Source organism: Daphnia carinata, chromosome 8 (assembly GCF_022539665.2).
Source record: "Daphnia carinata strain CSIRO-1 chromosome 8, CSIRO_AGI_Dcar_HiC_V3, whole genome shotgun sequence".
In the NCBI taxonomy this organism is placed as follows: domain Eukaryota; kingdom Metazoa; phylum Arthropoda; class Branchiopoda; order Diplostraca; family Daphniidae; genus Daphnia; species Daphnia carinata.
In genome coordinates, this window is record NC_081338.1 from 6,391,870 (window position 1) to 6,411,499 (window position 19,630).

The window sequence follows — 19,630 nt, forward strand, 5'->3', positions numbered from 1 at the left end:
CCAAAATTTACTTTTTTACAACATTTAGACTCATTCCTCATGTCGATGTCCCGCCAACGTCGAATCCAATAGAAAAGAACCTTTATTAAACCATTTTCCCGCCATCCGCAGAAACTATTAGAGTCTCCTATTGCTATTGGAAGCCATGATCACATGCAAACACCGAAATCAACTATTGGTTTCTCTATCGCCTTGTAGCCAATGGAAGTATTTAAAATGTAGTGCGACATCGTCAGATTTCCTACGCGTTTGAAGGACGTTCGTCTGCTACGTGTTTAAACACGTGTTGGCATTTCGTAAACAGACGGTCCGCACGTTGTCTAACAAGTAAACTGAACATCTAACATAGTGAGGATTCTACTACATCTTCACTGAAATATCCGAAACATGAAATGAATAAATTCGATCAAGTCAGAGTAAGTTGTAGGTGTTCTGAATTAGTAATTGTTATATCCTAAACAACAACCTACATTAAAAATGTAATAGGAAGTTATCGCTTCACGTGGACGAGGCCGAGGCGGCGGCCGTGGTCGTGGAAGAGATGGCCGTGATCGAGGAGGTTATAGAGGTGGAAGCAGAGGTAATATGAGGGGCAATTTCAAAGGAGGTAAACAAGCAAATCAAAACAAAGACGACAGCAGCCATAAACAACTGGAGGAAGCCCAAGGAAATCATGACAGAGAAAGTGTCATACCCAGAAGTGATGGGCAAACAGATGCTGCACGAGGAAGTCATGGTAGAGGAGAGACAGCCCAAGGAAGACACAGCAGAGGGGGGCCTCCACGAGGAAATCGTGGTAGAGGGGGGCCATCAAGAGGTAACCTTGGTAAAGGTAACTCAAAAAAGGGCAATCAAGTGCGACATGCAAGTCTTGAACAAGCCAAACAAAGCAAGAAAGGAGATATTCAGAAAAAAGAAAACACCAAAGAAAAGGTTGGGTCTGAAATCAAAGATGGGCTATCATTATATGTCACATTCAAAGATGGCCCAGATGTGTATGAACTAGAGAAACTAAAAGGATTTCATGCACTGCTTACACCACCTAGCAAGAAAGAAAAAGAAAAAATAATTCTATTTAAAGATATTGAATCTCTTGAAGCTGCCAAGCTTATCTTAACTGCTCATCAGAATGTTAAATCAACAAACCTTATGGGATTCAAATCATTCAAGAGACAGGTAGGCTACTAAAAATATCTTATTTATATTTTGATCATACATTTTGATTTTATTATTCTGCAATACAGAGTAATACTTCAGAAAACTGTAGGCTATTTTTAAGGTTTGACAAGGCTTATGATGAAGACACTGTGAAAAAACTTGACAGCAAAATTCTAGAAGTACTGTCACTAAAGGACAACAGGTAATTTCTGTTGAAGTGATGTATTCAAGTGCAAAGTCCCTAATGAGTTTGAATAAGTTGCTGCAAGGTGCAGTTTGAAAGTCCAGAAGAAGCAATGGCTGCAGCAGGAAGATTAAAAAATCTAATTCGTAAAACAGGACTGAGACAAGTAGATGGGTTTGCAGGAAGCACAGCCACAAAGTTGGGAACTTCCACCACTGATGCCATTATTCATCCTGACCAGTGAGTTTTTTGTTTCTAGATCTTAAAGACTAAATAACAAATGTTGTCTTTCCTTTAGGGTGGTGCTGAGAGATGTGCCGAAAGATGCCTCGATCAAGGATTTCGCCAGTCTATTCCCCGAAGCAATTTCCTACGTCCTTTACGACAAAACCTTCCCCGCTTCAAAGTTTTGGTATCGTTATTAACATTTACTATTTTCCGAAAATATCAAAGTACCCGCAACCATTTATTCACTAGTCACGCGGCTCTTCGCTTTAAAAACACGGAGCGGGTCGGCGAAATTTTAAAATGCAAGTTCTTGAACATTGCCAGTAAAAAAGTGTACGTCTTTCCTGCTTATGCGGAACTCTTATGCGATAATTCACAATTGGGTGAACCTGAACCTGTGGAAGTTGAAGTTAAAGAGGTAGCTATCTACGTTAACAATTAATAATCCCTGAGCAATTCGTCTTCATTTGACTCTGTAGGAACCACCGAGCAAGAAAAGGAAAGTTGACGTTAAAAACGAACAAGAAGAATACACGAGCGACGAGGAAGAGGATGACGGTATTGACGAAGGTATTGTTTTTGTATGTTTTTCTTTATTTGGAATAACAAGTTTTTGTTTTGTTTTAGATGAAGATTGAAATTTCATTGTAGGCATATGGGCAATACGACAAGTTTTGAAATCATGACAAATAAATGCCCCTATTGTTTTCAAACTACAAAATGTTTTATACGTTCTGGGTGAATTTGAGGTATTACGCTTTAGCGGGTGGGTGGTTTGCAGAGCAATTATCGGGTAAGATCTGCATCAAATTAGTTATTTCCAGGTCATAGAATATATTCGCAATATTCATTGTATTGTCGCTGTGGCTGAAACTGAGTGAGGCAAGTAAATATTAACATATCATTTTATATTGCATAAAATATTCAATCTTTCTTGCGTTATTAGATGCACAATTGGCAACGGACAGTGATGTTAACCGCTCGAGGGGTAAGTCATAATACAATATACCCATTTACTAGTTAATATGAAAACTGTTGTATTGTGTAAACTGGGGTTGGCTTACGATGGGACAGACAAGCTTACCCAGTTCTTTAGTGAGATAGGCACTTTAAAAATTTTCTAAGAACCGTAGTTCGTTAAAAACATTGATCTGTTGCGTAATTTTTTGCCGTACAGTTCTTTAGCCTTGTATTTAAGTGCACCATGAGGACATCCATTGGCAATGTTATCCAGTATTTAAAATAGCCGTGTCGTTTATTTAGCATTGTCTGCGTAGCATAATGATTATTTAGATGGCAAGGATAACCATGCTTAGACTATAGTAAATACGATAAAGACTAGCAATAATAAGCTCGTGTTATGCGTGACTAGACTGTTATCTAGTCGTTTGGAACAAATAAAAACTAAATAATGAAGTTGATTAAGCACCAATGCATAAACAGCTACATTGTAGCCTACGTGATGAATGTAAAATGGCTAGTGCTCTTTAACGCTTCAGCGAATTGTGATATTGTATGCTGTCTCGGTAGCTAGTTTTGGCTTCCAAATACGGAAAATAGGCTTTTGAATTAGTTAACTGTTGAACTCTATTTATTATCTGATCTATATGTGTGCCTTAGGCACTTTGATGTAGGCATATGATGAAACGAAGCTACATATACAATTGATTTTGGCAAGGAAAATGCTCAGTCCAAGTACGTACCTTTGGAAGAGTACAAGCACAAGGAAGCATTTGTATTCCTAATAGTAAAACGAAAATTTGAGAATTTTCAGACAATGAAATGGAACTGCCTGTTGTTTTTATTCGGTTGGACGAAACTGATTTCAAGCGATATCATGTCCCTTAATGGGAAACATATAGTGGTTGGGACTCAGGTAATTTAAATTCTTCGTTCTTTTGTTTTCTTATATCCGCATGTCATTTACAATAATGCTAGCGTAATTTTATTTTTTGTTTTAGGTTACTTTGGTTCATCTTTACGTGTTGAGAAACACCTCCGGTCATATTCTTAAGCTTGATGGTGTCGCAGCCGAAACGCTGGGTTCATTAGCACGACGTTTAAATTTTACGTAAGTTAAACATGTGATACCTGAAACGCAACTCCCTTCTCATTTTCGATTTCTGATAAATAGGTATTCACTTCTACAGGTAAACGATAGCCTTTTGGAAGGAATTAGCAACACTCTACCAGGTCTTGCTTTCTACGTTGCAAATGGAGTAAATTAGAGTAAAATTCATAGTGGAGTATTATCTAATACTCTAGGCATTATTGTATTTCAGATGTGTGATGTTGTTATTGGACCCGTAGTAACGACGCCGAGTCGATTTGCAATTATGGATTTTGCAGAAGGATTCATGTACTCATCCGGCGCACTTCTTATACCCATGCCAACATCATCAGAGAACGTTGCAGCTGTTGCAAAGCCTTTCCAACTATCGGTAAAAAAATTTGTTTTGTTTTTTTATTTGAGGAAACTAAAAGAATTATGATGAATAGGTCTGGATTAGCTTGTTAATTGTAATGCCCATTACGGCTGCAGCCATTTGTGTTTTCATTCGCCCTAAGCCCTGGTTGCATTCGTCTTCCACTTTGGATCGATCGTATTGTGGAAAGTTACACCACATTTCTTGCTCAGCATTCGAAGTATTCTTCGAGGTATTTAGAATTCTCATGAATCAAGGTGAGTTAAGTATTATTTCAGATTTCGAATTAAAGTAAATGTCACACATTATAAAATGAATTTAGGGGGAAGTTTCCCAACGATGCGCAACACCGTTTGTTTTGTTGTGGGCTCCTGGTGTTTGGGAGCTCTGGTCGTGGTTTCTGCTTACAATAGCCTTTTGACCTCTTACATCCTTGGATCAAATGCAGAGCCATTAGTCGATTCTCTCACTGACGTTGCAGTGAATTCCAATGTTAATCTGGTCGTTGATAAAGGTCTTGCCGTTGATGTTGTTGTTTCGGTAATATAAACAAAGAAATTAGTCGTAATTGAAATTTTATATCCTTTGCCTATTCCATTATCAGGGGGCTACTGTTGGGCTCTACAAACAGCTTGGCGATAAACTGAGGTCAAATAAAAACTCACGCTGTGTGACATTTCAAGGGTGCATTGACCTCGTGAAATCCGGATCCTACACTTATCTTAATGTAACAAATTTATATCTATCAGATTGAAAATCAGAGAAGATAGCCAATAACTACCAACTACAAATCGTAACTTTGATCTATGATACATTCACTGAATATTTAAAGGGTCTTTCCGTGACGCTGAATGCTATCGATGACGATTACAAATCTACAAGGAAGTGCAATCTTGCATTAGCTAGAAAGCCCGAATCGGTGCCCGCTGCACTAGCATGGGCACTCTCGAAGAAGAGTCCGTACACCAAATCGTTCACAAAAGGGTAATAAACATTGAATTTCTAGTAAGATCAAAATCTGAAATTTCACATGTGTTTTCTCACGCAGATTTATGGAATTGCATCAAGCCGGATTGATCGATGAATGGACACATAGGGAACTGCATCAACGCAGAAATGTAAGTTACTGCTTGAACGAAGCCAAGAGAGTGCAGCAACGTAAGATATCCGATAACTTAACAAAAATCACATTGAAAAATTTCTCCGGGGTATTTTACGTCTTAATCATGGGGTACGTCCTATCTCTTATTTGCTTCTTTGGTGAAAATATGCATTTTAGACTTTCGAAATATTATGGGGGGTCGTCAACAAGTGGCATGGAATTGAAACAAGGCGGGAAATTGTAAACTAGAAAGCGAGGAAATGGAGGACACGGAATTGTGCCTTTTCAGATCATACAAAACTGGCCGAAACTCGCATTGATATTTTGATGAACTGAAATCTAGTTCCCCGTAGTTTAATTCTGATTTAGTAACTTGTGCATTGTATTTTGACGGCCATGTTTGTCCCTACAAACTTCCGTATATTTTATTTGTTGTCTTGGCGCAGTTTCGTGCTGATATTTTTTGTTATTTGGTACTAAATATACAGAAAATGACTCATCTACCAACGGTGTGCTGCAGTTCTTCACCCTCGAACGATGGCATGGTGAATTAAATTCGGTATTGTTCTAACTAGGTAAGTTTTACGATCGTGTGACTAGCGTAAGCTGTCGGCTATGCTACACTATAATTTCCACTTAACGCTAGGTAAACTACGTAAATTCCAAATGCAATAATGTATTGCAGTGACGAAAAACCAAAGAAACAGAAGAGAACTAGTAGGGATTACAATCAACAGGGTTGGGAGGATAAAAACAAACAAAAAAATTGCGAGATTGGTGGGAGAGGAGTTGTCAAGAGGAACACGACGGAGTCTTGTTGATTGGCTAATAGAAGAGCTGGGTAAGTTGAAAATTAATGCCAGGTTATATTGGTCATGAAACGGAGCAATGAAGAAAAAAGAAGAAAACAAAGAGAAAAGCACAAGTCATAGATACGTTGTGAACATCACCTCATACGTAACCTTTTCAATAAACGATTGCTTTTTCGGGAATCATTAGTATGCCATCAGGAAAAATCAAAGAAACGAAAAACTGCATACCAGGCGTTCTGCTCTATCGCCGCAAACATTACAGAACAAAAATTACGGAAAAAAAAATTAACCTCTCTTGAATAAATATTTCCAGTCAGATGAGAGAAAAGAAGGAAACACGCTCATCAATCTCCATAACTCGACAGCTTTGAAAAATAAACGAAAAAAGTTACTGTTTTCTGTTGCAGCCCTTTCTGTAAATGCGATAGTGGACTTCGTTCTCATTTTTCATCTCTAGCCCATAGCCTGGGGATAAACATTTTTTTTTTTACAGTAATGGGATGTTGTATCAAAGGCATAGGGGAGCATCTTGACTGTGTATGAAATTCAAACCTCAACCAACATTGCTGAAAAAAATAGCGATAGTAAATTCTTTTACTAAATGAATCCGGTGTTAAACAGTGTATCGGAACTTGGCGACAGATCCAGATTTTTTCATGCTATCATTGTGAGCCTCATACACAATTGACCCTTTAGCTGTAATCCCAAGTCGCTCTTTAAGTTTCTGGCCAATTTTCAAAATGCCATCTCGATTAGAGCAGTCTGCTGTCCAAATACTTAATTTGTCTCCTTTTGGTCGAATGTTGACTACAGCTCCACAAATATCGTCACTGTATTCTTCAAATGCCTCACCAATCAAACAAAGTATCTTAGGACACAGATAAAAAAATGAAGAGGAAAATAGTAACGTTAAAAATTTAAATAAATTCAAATAAATCATTTTTAAAAAAGATTTACCACTTCAAGCCAATAGTTGTCAAGTTCAGATGATCTCTGTTTCTTGTCCAAGCTGATAAGCCATCGACCCCCATTGTTATTTCGGGGGTCTTCCCACATGGGCTTGATTCCAGCTTTGAATAATGAGTAATCACAACCTGCTGAAAGCTCACTTGCTGATTTGATGTGATTGTGTGTTCTAAAAAGTAACACATCTGTATTAATAACTTGATGGAAGAAAAAATGAATAGAAAATGACACTTACGACCAAAAGTCTTCAATGGTGTCAAAGTGGATCACTTCACGTTGATTCTCCTCCCATCCCTTGGCTCTGTCTGGTTTGAAGAACCACAAGGTCCATTGATTCTGAAGGGGGTGTTTAATCAGCATATCTGTATCCACAATTGGGTCTTCTGTCTCACCCTCACCTTGGGTGGCAACTGAAGGCTGGCTCTGTTCCTGCAAAGCAAGTTAAATAAAATCTCAGCCTCTTTTGATAACTAACTAACGAGGTTGTCAAGTTTAAATTCGGACAGAATGTTGCAGGGCATGTCGAGAACTACCCGACCAGTCCTTACCGGCATTTGCTGAACTGACAAGAGTTGTACTCGTAATACAGAACTATCTAAACCAAGCAATCTAACTTTTCTTAATGCTTTCAGAGCTTCACTACTCGCAACCTTTGCCAATGAAACGACCAAGATTCAATATAAAAAACTCACCGTTTGAGCAAGCTCCTCCATGTCTGCGGCCATTTTTTACGTTCTAATAGGCAACGTTGCCAAACGTTTAGATTGATTACCCTAACATATTTCTTCCGTCTGGCAATGTATTGCCGGCGTTATGAAGAAAAACTGTTTTTTTCATGTTGCACTGAAATCTATATTATGGCGAAAGAAAAGAAATCTAATTTGCCACATGAACATTCCTTTTGTATTCCTTTCAAACGAGATGTCAAAACACAAGGGAGACGTGGCCCAAATAGTCAATTCTCCCAAAGTGCATACAGATGACAAGAAAATTGGGGAACGTATCGAGCGGCCGTGTGAATGATCTTTCTACAAACGGCGACCACGACGACCACCCTTCCTGCGAGTAGAATCCGAAGGAATAGGGGTTACGTCTTCAATCCGTCCGATCTTCATGCCGGAACGGGCCAAAGCACGCAGAGCCGACTGGGCACCGGGGCCGGGAGTTTTGGTCCTGTTGCCACCGGTGGCGCGAAGCTTGATGTGAAGTGCAGTGATGCCCAACAGCTTGCACTTCTCAGCAACGTCCTAAATAACAGAGGAAATGTTATCATAAAGGATTAATAACATAAAATTCCTTTTCACTTCAGTACTTCATTAGCTGAGTCTGTCTCTTAACCCAGGACAACTATGCACCAGGTGCACAGTGTCCTTACACTAGCCAACAAACTAAAAATATATTTAAATGTAAAACTAACATACCTGTGCAGCCAACATAGCAGCATAGGGTGAGGCTTCATCACGATCAGCCTTTACCTTCATGCCACCAGTAACACGGGCAATAGTTTCCCTGATGAAAAGAACAATACATTAGATATTTTGAAAATAACATGGCTAAGATAATGTTCAATGCCACCTTCCAGACAAATCGGTAACGTGCACGAATGTGTCGTTAAAGGAGGCAAAGATATGTGCGACTCCGAAGACGGTTTCTCCTTCACGGACTTGAGGTCCCAAGGTGACGACGGCTTCCTCTTTCTGAACCTTTCCTTTACGTGGGGCCATGATTCACTTAGTATGTTGATTTGCCTAGGTAACAAAATAACATAGGGCACATTACTATAAAGTAAGAGAAGACATACGAGTAAACAATACTGAATCGGCAATAACCATTGCCCTTACAAGTAAACAATTTATGCTATGTACGAAAAAAATAATGAAAATATAAAAACCAATAACACGATTTACAAATAAAGGATGTGTCAAATATATCCAAGATTCAAATGGATGAGAAAAATGTTTCAAGAGAACGAATGTACCTTTTTCAACAAGCAATGGCGACGAAAGAACAGGATTGCCAGATTTCGGCTGTCAAAAAGTCTTTCTCCTCCCCTTTTGGGATGAGGGAAGGGGGACGAAGGGTTTGGCTGAACAGCGAACTTGCTAATGTCATGAAATTATAAAAACTAAAAACTTTGGAATTATATTGCTAATAAAACTAATTCTGATTTAATTGCATTACATTAGAAACATTTTAAAGTTATTGATCAGAAGAATATGTCTATCGCAAAGGTTCACCAACGATCAGTACTGAAAATATACCAATTTGTTCGGTCTGTTTAGGGATTGCTATCAAACTTCGCGGATCATCAAAAAAAGCCTACGCTAATTCTAACATGTCAAGGATTTTTGGAAAATTATCTTAATTAGCTAGTGGGCTTGGCCTAATAATAGCGAAATGCAAATTGAACGCGACCGTCAGATGGCGTTGAGAGCAAAACAGTAAAGATAGGGAGGGAAAAGGGAATCAAACAAAAGTAATCGTCTTTTTAGTGTGTGTGTGTGTATGCCTGTGTGTGAACGTATAGTGTACTAGGGGAAGAGGAGAGTTGGTTCTAGGGTTTTTGAAGGGGTTGGCTGAGAGACGGAGGGGTGGGAGTTTTTTCCCCTTTTTTACACAGTGTTAGTAGTACACACTGTCGATCTCGGTTCACTTCTGCTGGGGGCTGGCCTGTTCTCTGGGTGCATCTTTCTCTCTCTCTCTCCCCGTCGTCTCTTTTCTGTGGGCAGACTACCCATCTCTCATGTTGAACTGGCTTTGCACCGAAAGTGTTCATCTCCTGGATCGTGAATCGACGGGGGTGTAAAAATCAGCCGCAACAGTAGTTGGTCAATCCCTTCTAAATTCACGGAATATTAATGCGAGGATATTTTGGCGGCATTACTGCTGGTGCTCTCTTCTTTCGACAATCCCACAGGTGAGGTTCTGACTGGATTCGAGCTACCCCGTGTACTGCCTTCCTTTGTTTGGGCTCCCCTAACCAACACACACGTATGGCCGCCACATTTCATCCACATGGGGGGATAGGATTTCAGTTTCATCCTTTGTTTTGTTTTACATAGCTGCTTGTAGAACTTGTGTAATGAAATATACTTCTCTTTGTTCCTAGGTTGGATGGGATCTAACCAGAACGTTAACCAGTGTCCTAGCAGAAAGTCTATATCTGACAATAGGATGTTAAACTGAAATCGGTTTAGATCCAGGATCTGCCTGACCGGACTCGACAGCCAGCAATGTTGGAGTGGATGGAAGAAGGAGACCGCATGTCATTTGATGACTCTGATCGATTCGAAGAAGATTCCTTGTGCAGCTGGGGCAGCGAGCCTGAATCTCTCTGCAACAACTGGAGAGGATGGAAGAAACCCCTAATCGTCACCACAACCCTAAGTTCACCACTTTTAGCTTCTAATCAACGAAGAGCTGAAGGTAAGAATCAGATCACCTCACCTTAGTCTCAGTTCCATTTTATTTTTTATATATTGCAAATGGAGAAGAGGCCATTTTCCATCTTGTTGCCAGGTGACTTTGTTTAGTAACAAAGCAATTGTTCCAAACAAAAAGCTTGAAAGTCTATTTTTATAAATTATTTACCTGGTACCTCAACAACAAAAAATTATAAAATCTTAACATGGGAGGTTTCAATCCCTACGAAGAGGTCAACTCAGGGTCACACAACTGTAACGGGAGATGGGGTCATCGACCAACATTGCTTTGTGGCTCTTATCGATCATTGCCGAAGACAGGCAATTGGGTAGGGGGGGTGGGGGAGGTAGATCGACGTGCGTGAACGTATGTGCATTTTTGATTGCACGCATAGAGTGAAAATACGGTCAATAAAAAGAAACCTTTGTTTACTTCTAGAGTGGTTTGGGCATACGTGTTTTCTTTTTTTTTTTTTTTTTTTTTTCTGCTGCCAAACAGTTTTCGACGCGGGAGTCTAGACGTAGACCAGACATCGCACATAACAAAGTCTTTCCTGACAGTGGTGCCTGAGGGCCCCCCGTGTCCCTTGTTCTATGTGTTGGAAAGAGAAAACTAGTGATGGGCGAAGAAGAAAGAAGTATACTTGAGTCAACCTAACTTGAAAGCCATTATGGAGATGTTGGAGAAGCTTAAAAGAAATGGAATCTATTACGTAGAAAATCCCACTAGTCATTATACCTTATAATAAAACAAGACGAGTCATATCAGTCCACGGATATCAGTGTCTTTTGTTTGTTCCGTGTACGGTTTTTGGAACACAAGGCGACCTAGGCCGAATGGAAAGCGGTAACGACGACGATGTGTGGAAGAAAGAAAAGGGGTCCCGAAATGGCCCGCAGGAAAAGTTTGTAAAAGGAAGAAGATGAAGGGGAGAAACAGGTTTTCAGCTGTTGAGCTGTTTTTTCTTTTTTCCTTTGCTTACTTTTCTCTACTTTATGAATAAATATTCTTCTCCCTTCAGCCCGTGTATTATCTCGCTCCCCTTCTTCTACTTTTCATCCAGTTTCCCCCGTCTTTTCTTTCTGATTTTTGGGGTCAAGAGCACAAACACAAACAATGGAAGGGAAACGAAATAGAGAGGATGCGCTCCGAAATGTTATTTGTTTATATTTTATCCAAATATTTAGATATATAATCATTTCTAGCAGTTTGCATAATCTAAAATCAAAAAATGATGCCTTAATTTTTGCAGATGGAAGTGTGTTGTCGCTATCGGAGCTTTGCTCTCGTGTTGTGGCGGCCCACATCGCTTTCGAGGTAGTCGAACAAGCCTGGCAGCCCGTACCCGAACCGCTCCAATTGCGCATCGCCTTCTGGTCCTTCCCGGACAATGAAGAGGACATTCGCCTATACTCCTGCTTGGCCAACGGTGCAGCTGACGAGTTCAACAAGGGCGAGAATCTCTACAAAAGCAGAGCCGTCAAAGAACCTCTTCAGATTGGTAACTCCCCTCATTTTTTTTTTTTGCTCTGCCCTATCCTTTTAAATTCCGTTCCATTATAAGAAATTTTAGAAGAATCAGGGGTGAAAAAAAAATTAAAAGGGTTGTAATAATAGATGATCAACGGAATTCTCCCTTCTATTGACGTCGTTGGTGGTGATTTAAATCATTTTTAAAAATATATTTATTGTTCAATCATGACAGGTTTTCATTTGAGCGCTTCGGTTGTTAGTCCGCAACAGACAGCCCAAGGTAAATCAAATACCTTTAATGTGGCCGTTACGTTTGATCGGAGACGTATTACGTCCTGCAACTGCACTTGCGCTTCGCGGGCTTTTTGGTGCGCCCATGTCGTCGCCGTTTGCCTTTATCGTATCCATCAGGTACTGAACACAAAATGGAAAGAGTGGAGAAATTTAATATCCCATTTTTTTTTTTTCATCTAGTCGCATTTGGTGACGCTCCGAGCACCCGTCAGCGAGTCTCTAAGTCGATTGCAGCGTGATCAGCTTCAGAAATTCGCTCAGTATCTTATCAGCGAATTACCTCAACAAATTTTGCCAACTGCGCAGCGTCTGTTGGATGAACTCCTTTCGGCTCAGCCGTCTGCCATCAATACAGTAAGTCTGAAAAATTTTTATTATCGGTTGTTCTCTTTGTTAACCACACAATTTTAAAGGTATGTGGTGCACCCGATCCGACTGCGGGTGCGTCTGCCAGCGAACAGACGTCATGGTGCCTGGATGAGAATACACTCCACGAGAATATTCGGAAAATTCTGATCAAATTCTGCGTACCGTCGCCGACGGTATTCAGGTATATAAAATTCGACGCCATTTTTTTTAAAGAGTTTTATAGGAAACTAACGGTCTATTTTTCATACATCAGTGATGTGAATTACTTGAGCTCTACCGCACCCCCCGCAGCGGCAGAATGGAGCAGCCTGTTGCGCCCATTAAGGGGTCGGGAGCCGGAAGGCATGTGGAACTTGCTTTCCATCGTTCGCGAAATGTTCAAACGCCATGACCGCAATGCTGTTCCACTTTTAGAGGTTTTAACGGAAGAGATCATGTCGTGCGAACAGGTAGTGATAAACAATTAACAGCAATAGGTACAAAGTGTTTGTTAAAATTTTACCTTTTTATTTTAGATTATGGTCTGGTGGTTTAACACCAAGGTGGCATTACACAATGGAAGTGCAGCTGGATACGGTAGCGGTATCAAATCAAGCAACCTGGGAAGCCAATCACAAGCTTCTCAGCACGCTTGCTCTTCTTTATGTGACGAAGTGGTTATCCTTTGGCGATTGGCTGCACTCAATCCAGGCCTTTCTGGAGAAGAACGCGATCTGCTTCGTCAACAGTTCAGCGAATGGCATGTCAAAGTCATTGACAAGGTCACGAAAAGCAAAGGGTTAACAATCAGTGCCACTCATGGCGCACCCCATGTTGCTGGAGGAAATGGTGCCGGACCGTCCACTCCCCGTCGTACTAGCCAATCATTTAAAGCAGAAGTTGAGGTGTTTACTGGCTTCAAACCATCAGTTGAAGCCTGTTATCTTAGCTGGGATGATTACCCCGTTCCCGGTGTCACCTACACTCAAGGTCATCGTCTTTACCATTGTCCTTTTACCTGCTTTCGACACACAGAGGCTCACGGTCGCTTTGACATCGGCCCCATCAATTCCTCATCGGCCGTCATTACCAATGACCTACCCGTCCACATGCTACAAAGACGAGCGGTAGTGCAAGGCGATTATGCCCAGGCTATGGACGACATACGTCACGAGAGGGAAAGGATTGGCGGATTCCATCCTGCATCGCCTCTTGTCCGACCGGAAAGGGAAATGGATCGAGCTGGAAACCGAAGCAGCGTTAGCAGCGAAGGTTTTTGCGAAAATGAAGGCGATCCAGCTGTTGAGGCGTTTGAACCAGCATTGCCTTCAGGTCTGCGGGATCTCACCCGCCAAGATAGCGACGATCCGGCTCTAGGTTCCGATACCAACGAACCGGAAGTCTTGGCGGTGGATAGTTGCACTTCAACCGACAAGGAAAAATCATCACCAGAAGATTTTGATGCCGATTCTGATTGGTCTGGAGTTGATGCTCGTTTAAAGAATTCACGCCTTGAAGCCAGCGGTGGGGTGCTACTCCCGCCTGGATCAGGATTGGTGGCTGGATCTTCACGAGATACTGACGATATGGCAAGTTTATCGGCCAGTCCTCGAGAATCTAGAACAATGGCCTTACCAGCAACTCAAGGCGCCGTTCCTCGAGAGCCTTGCGTCGTCACAGTTCCCAATCGGAACGGTGGAGTTTTTGGTGAGTTGAAGCCACTGGAAGATCCACTCGAGATCCTTTTCGCTAGAGCTGAAGGACTTCACGCCCACGGCCACAGCGCCGAAGCTTGTGAATTGGGTATCCAACTGGCGACAGAACTTTTGGCTAATCCGCCCGATCTGTTGGTGGAGTTGCCTCCTGTCATCACCAAGAGCGGCAAGAAGAAGAAGACCAATCCAGCCTGTCATCAAATCAGCTGCTTGGCTTCGGCAACACTAGCCAAATGCGCCTTTCTCTGCACGGTTTTGGCAGAGAATCCGGATTATTACCATCTCGCCTTCAGAGTTGGAATGTTTGGATTGGAGTTGGCACGGCCACCTGCTACCACGAAACCATTAGAAGTGAAGCTGGCTCACCAAGAATCTGAATTGGTTACACTATTGAAGCGAATACCTTTAGGTAATTAAATATTACTTCATTAAAATTGCTCGAGATATTCAATCTATTGTTTTAATTCGCAGGTCATCCGGAATTGTCGATATTGCGTGAGAAAGCTGAACAATTACGTGATGGCATATTACGATCAAGAGGAGATGCTTTGTTGCCACTTTCACTTGCTACGTTTATATTCGAAGCATTGGTCACTGCGTCAGGAGCACAACAAGTTCGTGCTCCGTTTTATTCTACCCATCGGCTTCCAACCGATGAGACTCTTGGCTTCGAAGCAGCCGTGTCTGCCCTAGGATTGAAGGTAACACTATCGTAAATAATAATAGGCTAGATAATCAGCAATGCATAAAAATCAGGCAAATGTTTCAGAAGCGGACCATCCTCTGTTGTGCGAAGGAACTCGACGCCAAAGAGGCGATCTTGCTGTAATGTTGCTAGTACACTACAAGGATGATCCAGACAAATTGGCCAAAATTATGGAGAAACTGCTGGATCGTCAAGTGCATCCTCTTTACAAGGCACCACTGCTGAGCAGTTTCTACACCAACAATCCCACACCCATGGGTCAAAGCTGTTCCAGCAATCGACATATGCGCCAACGGCGTGAAGGTATTGAAGCCGGAATGATTGCTGTTTCGCTTGACGCGAATTCACCTCCACACGCGGCCTGCCCTTCCCAGCCCAGTGGAGGAGCTACGGCTTCGAATACAGTACGTGGACAGAGTCCTTCTTGGGAAGAAGATTATGCGCAGTGGCAAGCGGGGCACGGTGCTCGACTAGAATCGAACACTGGAGAAACGGCCAGTGGTAACGATGGTGCGATAAGCCATCGTCAAATGATGAACGCAGTTCGCAACCGAAGTCTAACTCATCGCTCTCAGCGACAACCGGGTCCTGGCTCGGATTCTGGCAGCTCAGGTTCAGGGAAATCATCGGGGTCGGATAGTTTTGGATCTAGAGGTCCAATGAATCAACCTCCCCCTCCGAATTGCACAGGAGTGTCCCCGTCTTTGTCTGACGGCTCGATGGGTGGAGCAATTGGTTCATCGATTCCTTTAAATAATTTAGCCGGCCGTCAACCTCAACAACAAGCATCTATCCCTGAAATGGGTGGCATAGTTAATGGAGGAGCCTCTTTTTCGAGAAGTGGGGTGATGGGCCCTTGCGGAGGCAAAATAAACCGCTTCAAAAACAAGCGGCTTTATCCTTCGGTTCCCAACCAACCTTCAGAGGCCTCGGCTCATTTTATGTTTGAATTGGCCAAGACTGTTCTACTTAAAGCTGGTGGAAATAGCAGCACATCGCTATTTACCCAGCCCATCAATTCGCAAAATCCACGCGGTCCCATCAGGGCGTTGCAGATGTGCGCGTTCCAGATTGGCCTCTACGCTTTGGGTCTCCATAATTGCGTCAGTGCCAAATGGTTGAGCCGCACTTATTCATCTCATGTCTCCTGGATTACGGGTATTATTTAAATGTCTTTAAAAAAACATTTAATCAAATTAAATATGTTATTTTCAAATTAGGTCAAGCTATGGAGATTGGCTCGCAAGCACTTTGGTTCTTGATTAGCACTTGGGAGGGTCATCTCACCCCTCCCGAAGTGGCCAGTATTGCCGATCGGGCATCACGTGGTCACGAGGCCAACATGGTTCGTGCGGCAGCGGAATTGGCCCTATCTTGCTTGCCTCACGCTCACGCCCTCAATCCGAACGAGATTCAACGAGCTATTTTGCAGTGCAAAGAACAAAGCAGCGAAATGCTGGAACGCGCATGTCTGGCCGTTGAAAGTGCCGCTAAAGGAGGTGGAGTCTATCCGGAAGTTCTCTTCCGTGTGGCCCGTTGTTGGCACGAACTTTACGAGCAGCGCATGCCTAGTGCTCGTAGAGGTGCCCGGGTTTTGCCCAGCATCGAACAACCTCCACCTCCTATTCCGCTCCATGTGCCGCCGTGTTCCATGCAGCAACCTCAAGCCAATATGGCCGGAGTCGGAGTTCCGGTGCCGTATGCCATGACGTCCATCGTTCCTTTTCCTTTGGCTTACAGTTTCCTCTCTGGAACTGCTCCTGGGCCGAATCCGCCTGCTCAGATTCCGGGCGTTCCGGTTAATTTTCTTGGCGGCAAATGGAGCTGGTGGCGCCACTCCGAATGCGACGTTTTCGTATGCTCCTCCCATACCAGGTTTGCAGTACTTTCCATCTGTGACTTGTCCCATGCCGATGGGAGCTACATCCGCACCCCCAAATCCTCCACCTGGACCGTCTCCGTTAATGCAGCCGATGTCTGTTGGGCCAGCTCAAGGGACGAGTAACCGTCCACCTCCTCCCATACCTCCTCCCGGCTGTCCGGTCACTCTCCAGCCGCTCATTCACACATCCAATACGACGACACATCAAGCACCACCTCTGTTTGTCCAACAGCCGCAAGCCAACTCGGTCCGATCTCCTCCAACAGCCACCGGAGCAATGCCTAATCAGGCTCTGACTCCAACACAGCTACATTTTCTACTGGCTGCTTACCGAGTTGGTATCGTTGCTCTGGAAACACTTGGAAGAAGAGCTCATGATGACCGTCCTCAGGCTCGCTACTCTCGTAACCCACCATATGGTGAAGATGTCAAATGGCTTCTTTCCGTTGCCAAAAAACTTGGTAATTATGTTTCATTTTAAAATTTTATTTAAAAGATGTTAATGTCGGTATTTTCATTAGGAACGGATTATCTGCAACAATTTTGTGTCGTGACGGTTAATAGCGTCGTCAGTCCGTTTGTACTGCACGAAATCGCTGTCGAGGCGGCACACTTTTTTGCTTACACTGGATCAACACCACCCAATCCTTATATGCAGCATTTGCGTTCGAGAGTTTTAACACCCCTTATTCAAAAGTGTCATCAAATGTAATGTACGTTTACAAGATTTTAATGCTTTCTAGCGTTATATGATGTGTTTTATGTAGGTATATTCAATGCATCAATCACAAGTTGTATCACCTCAATCCTACCGATTACGACGACTTTCTAACGATAATTCAAACGGCCAGGACTGCTTTCCATCTCATACCAACGGGGCCGATGCAGTTCAATGAATTCCTGCAATCCATTCAAAAGTAAGTACATTTTTATTATTTGTTGATTTCTATTCGAATTAATAACACTAAATCATTCGTCTTCCCAAACCAAGGTCGAAATCCTGCACGAAAGAACTGTGGGGCCGGCTAATGGCCATCATTCGTCAGCCGGCCGTTTGACACAAAGTCATTGATAGGAAAATTTTTTTACCTTGCATCCACCTCCACAATTTTTTTCGTCTCACGTAAAAGCAAAAATTGTATATAGTTCATTGTCATCCGTCGTATACTTTAGATTACCTCGCTCGTTTAAAATCTCTCCCCCACTTCACGTTTAACCCAATCCGATGAAAAATTTGACTTCGCTCGTGTCGCAAAGTGATCGATGTCCGAATCGATAGTTTATTCTCCTTATCTTTTTTTTTAACCAGACTCGCTTCAATTTTAGATGAAAAAAAAAACACACACATAAAAACAGATACCAATTTAAAAATTAAATTTGTTCATCCCTGCTCCAAACTATTGTTGTACGTTTGTTTTTTTCATTTTCACCTTTCCATAGACCATATAAATATAGTTCACAGGCAGATAACTCTCAGGGAGCTTCCAACTAAAGGAAACTGGTTGTCTGAAAACAATTTTTTTGTTTCTATTCATCCGATTCTCAATCCGCATCGACACCGTTGACAAAATACTTCTGTTTCCCGGCTTCGATCAAATTTGTAGGAGAGAAACAATGACACTTGGTACGGAAAAAAATTTTATAAGAAGAGAAAGCCGCATTAGTTTTAAATTGAAACATAAAATTAAAAAAAAAAGTAACTGAAGGCTAAAGGAACAGGTTCATCAAACTGGCTCAATAACGATTTGTTTTTTATTAACTTAAAAAATTCGTTTATGTCACTTGGCAAACATGTATGAACCTTGATAAAATTTGCTCCTTTATTCTTAGCTGTTCTAAGTGTTTCTTTGTGTCTTGACTGTTAAACTTCCTTTCACCTATGTAAAAAAAATGAAAAAAAAGAAACTTGGGATGTCGCTTTTTAAAGTAATTTCCATTTACTGTAGAGCGTCAATTCAATGTCGAAACGTTTTACAACCTTTCTTAGAGACGTTGATGTTCTTTTCGTTTCCCCCTTCTTTCCAGTTCTTTTCCCTTCGTTTTTCTTTTTAAATTACTTTTTGTTTAATTTTGTTTTGTTTCTTCACCTTCGCAAGAGAATGTTCTATTAATTGCGCAACAAATTTAAATGAAATGTTTGTTTGAAGTTGTCAAGATTGAAATAATAGATGAGATTGGGAGAATCATATGTCATTTATCAACCTTTGAACCCCATCAACAAAGTAACTGGTAAAAATACACGGTTTTCTCGTTATGATTGTAATTACCTCTTTATTTGGAACTAATGATAGTTAATGTAATAAAGAGTGTTAGTTCTTTTATACAGTATTCGAAAGAGATTGTGACGTCTTAGACAAACAAACAGCTATTAATTCATATTCACTGGAAAATTTGGTGAATTTGGCGCCAATAATTTATAAATACGGTAACTGGTTGCCAGATGTCGTTGCCAACAGTTTAAACTTTTCTTTTGGCGCCAATCTCTATAAAAAAAAAGACAAGGCAAAATGAAGAGGACGGGCCTAAAGTTACTATTGCGTTAGAAAAATGCAAAAGAAAAATATTGAAATAACATGTTAAAATATTAAATGAAAAATATTGAAATAATATGTTAAAATATTTTTATTTATTTAAATAATATGTTACAAAATTAGTGTCGATTATTTGAAGATTCGAACACGTGAAATCAATATGGCAGCCGCAAACTATGCTACAGCGCCATACTTGCCATGAATATTATGTATTACCATATACATAACCCACCTATTTGAAAGAGTGACACCCGTAGCTAAATTTGGTTGGAATGTGCTGTCTTGGCACAGTGGTTATCATCCACGCTTTGTATTCTATCGGTCCAGGGTTCAAGTTCCGCCACATCCAATTTCCAAGCCTTCCCTTCCCTACGTGTTCTCC

The 19,630-nt window shown here is 41.6% G+C and overlaps 5 protein-coding genes across 7 annotated transcripts; 3 read left to right on the forward strand and 2 right to left on the reverse strand.

Annotated features, from left to right (window-relative positions):
* The first annotated feature begins 280 nt into the window (after positions 1-280).
* On the forward strand, positions 281-2,291 carry LOC130700368 (uncharacterized). The gene is made up of 8 exons (XM_057522411.1): positions 281-416; positions 487-1,176; positions 1,245-1,360; positions 1,418-1,582; positions 1,641-1,754; positions 1,820-1,988; positions 2,050-2,140; positions 2,198-2,291. Exons 1-8 carry the CDS (start codon positions 393-395, stop codon positions 2,206-2,208), a joined length of 1,380 nt encoding a protein of 459 aa, XP_057378394.1. The 5' UTR covers positions 281-392; the 3' UTR covers positions 2,209-2,291.
* A 527-nt stretch (positions 2,292-2,818) lies between these two features.
* Positions 2,819-5,490, forward strand: LOC130700367 (glutamate receptor ionotropic, delta-2-like). Its single transcript, XM_057522410.2, has 9 exons — positions 2,819-3,446; positions 3,532-3,641; positions 3,705-3,789; positions 3,853-4,011; positions 4,070-4,253; positions 4,319-4,536; positions 4,601-4,723; positions 4,829-4,980; positions 5,045-5,490. Exons 1-9 carry the CDS (start codon positions 3,348-3,350, stop codon positions 5,340-5,342), a joined length of 1,428 nt encoding a protein of 475 aa, XP_057378393.1. The 5' UTR covers positions 2,819-3,347; the 3' UTR covers positions 5,343-5,490.
* A 268-nt stretch (positions 5,491-5,758) lies between these two features.
* On the reverse strand, positions 5,759-7,651 carry LOC130700373 (eukaryotic translation initiation factor 4E-like). 2 transcript variants are annotated; one of them, XM_059496496.1, is made up of 4 exons: positions 7,569-7,651; positions 7,112-7,305; positions 6,868-7,045; positions 5,759-6,778 (listed from the first exon to the last, which is right to left on the reverse strand). In XM_059496496.1, the coding sequence occupies exons 1-4, from the start codon at positions 7,599-7,601 to the stop codon at positions 6,524-6,526; spliced, it is 660 nt and encodes a 219-aa protein (XP_059352479.1). In that variant the 5' UTR covers positions 7,602-7,651; the 3' UTR covers positions 5,759-6,523. The 2 variants fall into 2 exon arrangements, with proteins under 2 accessions (XP_059352479.1, XP_057378402.1); XM_057522419.2 differs by lacking the exon at positions 7,569-7,651 and adding an exon at positions 7,425-7,548.
* A 250-nt stretch (positions 7,652-7,901) lies between these two features.
* LOC130700376 (small ribosomal subunit protein uS11A) lies at positions 7,902-8,980 on the reverse strand. Of its 2 annotated transcripts, none has more exons than XM_057522422.2 (4): positions 8,855-8,980; positions 8,452-8,624; positions 8,298-8,385; positions 7,902-8,123 (listed from the first exon to the last, which is right to left on the reverse strand). In XM_057522422.2, the coding sequence occupies exons 2-4, from the start codon at positions 8,598-8,600 to the stop codon at positions 7,905-7,907; spliced, it is 456 nt and encodes a 151-aa protein (XP_057378405.1). In that variant the 5' UTR covers positions 8,601-8,624; positions 8,855-8,980; the 3' UTR covers positions 7,902-7,904. The 2 variants fall into 2 exon arrangements, with proteins under 2 accessions (XP_057378405.1, XP_057378406.1); XM_057522423.2 differs by having other exon boundaries at positions 8,784-8,872.
* Positions 8,981-9,361: 381 nt separating this feature from the next.
* On the forward strand, positions 9,362-18,971 carry LOC130700377 (zinc finger SWIM domain-containing protein 8 homolog). Its single transcript, XM_057522424.2, is given in 15 exon segments — positions 9,362-9,793; positions 9,986-10,302; positions 11,552-11,800; positions 12,005-12,183; positions 12,247-12,420; positions 12,480-12,616; positions 12,689-12,884; positions 12,951-14,538; positions 14,601-14,830; positions 14,886-15,993; positions 16,056-16,639; positions 16,641-17,178; positions 17,239-17,425; positions 17,485-17,634; positions 17,709-18,971. Coding segments are annotated over 14 exon segments (5,580 nt in total). The 5' UTR covers positions 9,362-9,793; positions 9,986-10,109; the 3' UTR covers positions 17,776-18,971.
* Positions 18,972-19,630: the final 659 nt, after the last annotated feature.

Coding starts and splice junctions, on each gene's coding strand:
- LOC130700368 (XM_057522411.1), top strand. CDS start 393: ATGAATAAATTCGATCAAGTCAGA. Junction 417..486: donor ATAAATTCGATCAAGTCAGA/GTAAGTTGTAGG, acceptor AAAATGTAATAG/GAAGTTATCGCTTCACGTGG. Junction 1,989..2,049: donor TGGAAGTTGAAGTTAAAGAG/GTAGCTATCTAC, acceptor TTGACTCTGTAG/GAACCACCGAGCAAGAAAAG.
- LOC130700367 (XM_057522410.2), top strand. CDS start 3,348: ATGAAATGGAACTGCCTGTTGTTTTTATTCGGTTGGACGAAACTGATT. Junction 3,447..3,531: donor ATATAGTGGTTGGGACTCAG/GTAATTTAAATT, acceptor TTTTTGTTTTAG/GTTACTTTGGTTCATCTTTA. Junction 4,724..4,828: donor GATCCTACACTTATCTTAAT/GTAACAAATTTA, acceptor GAATATTTAAAG/GGTCTTTCCGTGACGCTGAA.
- LOC130700373 (XM_059496496.1), bottom strand. CDS start 7,601: ATGGCCGCAGACATGGAGGAGCTTGCTCAAACG. Junction 7,046..7,111: donor ACCATTGAAGACTTTTGGTC/GTAAGTGTCATT, acceptor GTTACTTTTTAG/AACACACAATCACATCAAAT. Junction 6,779..6,867: donor ACAACTATTGGCTTGAAGTG/GTAAATCTTTTT, acceptor CTGTGTCCTAAG/ATACTTTGTTTGATTGGTGA.
- LOC130700376 (XM_057522422.2), bottom strand. CDS start 8,600: ATGGCCCCACGTAAAGGAAAGGTTCAGAAAGAGGAAGCCGTCGTCACC. Junction 8,386..8,451: donor GTTACCGATTTGTCTGGAAG/GTGGCATTGAAC, acceptor TCTTTTCATCAG/GGAAACTATTGCCCGTGTTA. Junction 8,124..8,297: donor CTGCTATGTTGGCTGCACAG/GTATGTTAGTTT, acceptor TCTGTTATTTAG/GACGTTGCTGAGAAGTGCAA.